Below are 5,095 nucleotides of genomic sequence, written 5' to 3'. Positions count from 1 at the left end.
GTAAATACGCCCAGGAGCTGAGCAAGCATAGCTATCTGCCGTGGGCTGCAATAGTTCTCCCACTGAAAAAAGATTATATTGATAAAATAAATAATCTATCACTTTTATGATATAAATTAATTTGTTTATTGATTCGTTCTAAGATAGTTATACAAGTTTGTTAACATAATTTATATTTAAGTTCATCAAATTAAAGTTGAAGGAGAATATTTCAAGCTAACAGCTAACTCATTAAAAAGTAATAAGCGCCATCTATGATTTAACGTTAGTGTCTTTATAAGCTTTTACTAACAAATTTGTGTGTGGTACGCCATCTTGTGACATTCATTAGAACTATACTTAATTTTTGTAGCGAGATATTTTGTTTTAGTTCCAATTTAATATAATAGATGGCACTTAAAGTAATAATTGTTTAAGTAATTGCTTATAATTAAATTGCCTATACTTTATGCGTTTATTCTATATTTATGCATTAATTTTACCTATTTATTTGACTTATGATTTTCTTTTAGATAAAGTTTTTACATTTGGGAACAAAACATTGGTCATTTAAGCATCAAGCGTAACTATAGGTTTATATATTTAACCGACTTCTGTAGGGAAAAGATTCTTAGTTTGGATGCATAAGGTTTTTGTATGTATGTTCGGGCATAACTTCATCATATATAACGTTTACGAATATAATCGGTTTAACGTATATCATCGGATGTATTATAAAAAAAATATATATCTATAGAGCAAAATCAAAGAAAAAGAATATCAGCAAGTTATAAATATTGTAAATACCTACTTAGGAAACTAACGCTTAGCTCCTCTGGAAAATAAACGATTTGCATTTAATTCATTTGTCACATTTTTACTTCACAGGTACTTGGACCGGCCGGCGTTGCACAAAAACTTTAAAAGGAATCATATAACACTGGATTTTGTATATATTGAAAATTATTCGTTAAATTATAACTCTTACCACTATATGTATAAGAATTCATTGTATTTCCGATTACTAGGTATGTGTAGGCTAATGAGAACTCATACTCGAACGCAGAATCAACCGTTACTATGACCCACTAACAGCATCCTATCTCAGTGTTTACCGCAAGATCGCCACGCGCGAACGCTATAATGTTTTTCGAGAGTTTATTTTTAAACGTATCAATACTTGGTGCTCTTATTATTGCATTATTATTTGACTATGTCACCAAATTCTTCAGCTACTGGTACGTTCGACACGTTCCGTACAAAACACCTGTCCCACTGTTCGGAAGTGATTACCATCGGGTGCTAGGAATCCGGAACAGGTCTGAAGAAGTAAATAACTTATACTCAAGTTATGCTAAAGAAAAGTATGTTGGTTGCATCAAAAGTCGAATACCAGATTTGATTGTAAAAGACCCAAATTCAATAAAGAAGATTCTGTCGACGGATTTCTCGAATTTCCATTGCCGAGGCTACGGACTGGACGGATCTCAGGATGTTTGTATTCGAAACAATTTGTTTTACTCTGAAGGTGAAAAGTGGACTCTATTGCGTGGAAGAATGGAGCTATTATTGAACAACATGGATCTTGATATCCAAGACAGCTTACATGAATGTTTGTCAGGAACCAATGGAGATACAAACGTTCAACAATTATTGTCTGAAATATTGGATGTTGTGTTTAAAGATTTGCTTATCGATAATAAATTAGATGGATCCGTTGTAAGGAACACAAGGGAATTATTACAAAAGAGAACCTTGTTTGAGAAGCTTAAGAGCTATTTAAAAGACGTATTACCTTCAGTCTATGTGATGTTTGGATTAAACGTTTTATCGGAGCAATACTTCAGCAAATTTGCTCAGGTTCTTGAAGAATCGAAGTTAATGAAAGATATTAAAAAGTCAGAGACTATTTTCCAGGATGAAAATGATAACGCAAAAAAATTTAAACTATCTGAATACGATCTTATTACTTCATATTTAGCTGTATTTATTGGAGAAGGGTATATTCCTTGCCACTATGTCTTAACGGGATTGCTATATGAATTAGCAAAAAATCCAGAATTGCAGGAAAATGCAAGAAAGTGTTTAAACAATCGAACCGAAGGAGATTGTTTAAGTCATACCATTAAGGAGGTTTTGCGTCTCTATCCTCCTTACTCCGTAATTACCAGAAAATGTGTTAAGACATATCAGTTCTCTGATAAAGATTTCTCAATAGATAAAGGGATTACAATTACAATACCAGTTGAGTTATTACAAAGAGATGAAGCTTATTACAAAGATGCAAATGAATTTAATCCGAAACGCTTTGAATTAAACAATGGCATGTCTGATAATAGTTACTTGCCCTTTGGCGCTGGTCCTAGAAAATGTGTTGGTAAGTAAAATATTTCTCTGACTATATAATATTATATATTTAATAATAAAATAGATTGTAATTTAGTTTATTATATGAAGAGAAATCATGACAATATTTTATTCTAAAGAAGGTTGCTCAGAGACTTTAAGTACAATTTAACTTTTTTTAAAAGTATATTTTTAAATTTCAGGACAGCAACTCGCGTTGCGTATCATAGATGCCGTTGTTACCGTCATTTTGAAGACGTTCATCATAGAGCCGTGTGAAACACTTCCGGATCTAATAATCACTGATTATAATTTTAAAAGATTTATTGATAATAACGTTTCGTTGAAATTCAAACCAATTTCATAGACTGAAATATTTTTTAAGTATTTAAATTAATGATAATTATTTTTATAAGATAGAGACGGCGTCAATGGGTTATAAGGGAATGTATTCAGAAATAAATATTTATTTTTATTTAAGTTGCAATAACTTATTCTTGTATACTTTTTAAATAAATGATGTAGACGATTTTTTTATAAATTCATTTTAAGAAAATAGACGAGCCAATGAGTCACTCAATAGTTTCAGTATTGATAACCTCTATATAAGGCCATCGGCGGAGGTTATCAATACTCAAGCTGTTAGAGACTTTACTTCTTGATATACCAGCGACTGTTCGCTGTAATATCAAGAAGTACTGTTTCAAAAATTTCACCATAAATGCGATTGACACACTTAAAGACTCTAACATTTAAGAACTAATTATAAAATGGCCCACGTGAGACAGTAAGCCCAGCAAAGAGTATATAATCACTGGATGTGTAGCTAATGAGCAAACTATGAAGTCCGTACCAAGATTGGCTTGATCATATTAAAAAAAAAAAAACTTTCTGCAATAATACTTAAAGTGGCATTGATTTTTTATAAGTCTTAACGCGACACCATTTAGCGATGTGAAAGTCGCAGGTACGATCTTGAACCCTTGGGCTATTGTTGTATGTACCAAGTTGCACTATTGGTATAACCTTGGAAATGTTATTTGAATATTCTTATATTGAAATAAATTATGATTAAATACGGTTATTATTATTTTTTAAATATTTTTGTAATATTATATCGAGTGAGGCTTTAATTTAAATTTGGCTTTTGAAACAGTATGTTCCAAAATAATTAAGAACATTTCCACTTAAGAAGAAGGCTTGGAGTCACGACGAAGGTACTCCAGTGTGGGTTGAATTCCCATGTGGCAGAACTTCAACCGACATACCTTGTCAAACACGAGAACATCTATAACGAATGATGAGCATCAATTGAATTTCACATATATTAATTTACCTCTTCCTTAGACGACTATAGTTTTAATTATTTTATGCACCTTTTATTTTATTGTATTAATATATATCGTAACTAAAAAGAGCGAACAATCGCTCAAGTATGGGGTTACAAGTTGATAGCAAGCTCTAGTGTTGACTATCATCTCTGTAATTAGGAAAATATAAATATTACAGACCATACTATTTATTTCTACAGATTCTTGCAATTTGCCAGTTCCGTTGAAAATGATAATTAAACAAACTGAATTTCACGGTGTGATAAATAAAAAATATTATATTAAGAGTTTTTTTAGAAATAAAAAAAACACCTTTCATGGCTACATATGAGTATATTTTGTCGTAAAGCTTGATAATGGGTTCTCTCTGTGATCCAAATATCGTAGGCTCACCATAATTTGTTTAAGGCAATCCCGGATCGAGATTGCGGGATAAGGAAGGCACGATATTGAGGATTTGTCGCCATGTTATCTCCTGATTCTTCGATGAATATATTTTAATGTATGTTTATTGATATGAATATCGATTTTGTGATCAGAAGAAAGCAATTTTGTAAAAACCTTTATATATTTTTGTTACTAGGTTAAAATACAGTTTTTAAAAGTTGAACTTTTGACTATGACGATATTGAGGTGTACATAATACAATACTTACATTATTTTATAATTGATGTTTAACTAATATCCTAATCCAAGTTTTTTATTTGTGTTTATAATTCATAATAAGTTCTCAAATGTTCTCAAAACTTCAAATGAATAGGTTTTACTTGGTAGTAGAGCGTTAAGCAAACCTGTCTGGATAGGAACCCACTCATGAGATATTCTACTGCCAAACAGTGATGTTTAGTATTAATAGTGAACCAGTGTAACAGGCATCTCAGTTCCCAAGGTTGGCAGTTTAAAGACGATGTAAGGAATGGTTAAATTTCTTACGGCACCATTGTCTATATTCAAAGAATAGTGGTGACCACCTACCATTAAGTAATAAAAAACATTCTTAAATATCCGTTTAAATTCTTAATTTAACATTAAGATTAGCTTATGAGAATACTATATTCACGATATGAATACATCTTACTTTACCGCCGAGTAGTGATTATAAAAAAATATTAAATTCATTAAATCCCAGTGTTGCCTGCGAGTTTGAACCAGCAAACGTCGGTTAACATTCACGTGTTCTTGAACCATCTTGGCCTTATGGTCGATGCCTTTTAATGCGGTCAATAACCTCTAAATTATTCAAGTTCTTACCTTCTTCATACAAATCACTTTCTAATTTATAATAAAAAATAAAACCGTGCGGAAACCGGTTTATCTCGGAAAATTCTGACATACATAGATTCGCTAAATACGCTACGAATATATCTGATCACAAGATCTTTTCTCAGTAAAGATTGTATTGTTGTTCCAGTTGTTAGCTTATAAACATACACATTTTA

The 5,095-nt window shown here is 31.4% G+C and overlaps 1 protein-coding gene across 1 annotated transcript; it reads left to right on the top strand.

Annotated features, from left to right (window-relative positions):
• The first annotated feature begins 1,071 nt into the window (after nucleotides 1-1,071).
• LOC125066534 (cytochrome P450 6B1-like) lies at nucleotides 1,072-4,263 on the top strand. Its single transcript, XM_047674636.1, has 2 exons — nucleotides 1,072-2,356; nucleotides 2,529-4,263. Exons 1-2 carry the CDS (start codon nucleotides 1,123-1,125, stop codon nucleotides 2,690-2,692), a joined length of 1,398 nt encoding a protein of 465 aa, XP_047530592.1. The 5' UTR covers nucleotides 1,072-1,122; the 3' UTR covers nucleotides 2,693-4,263.
• Nucleotides 4,264-5,095: the final 832 nt, after the last annotated feature.

The sequence above is a fragment of the Vanessa atalanta genome, chromosome 9 (genome assembly GCF_905147765.1).
Source record: "Vanessa atalanta chromosome 9, ilVanAtal1.2, whole genome shotgun sequence".
NCBI lineage: Eukaryota > Metazoa > Arthropoda > Insecta > Lepidoptera > Nymphalidae > Vanessa > Vanessa atalanta.
This window is presented reverse-complemented; position numbering and strand designations above follow the sequence as displayed.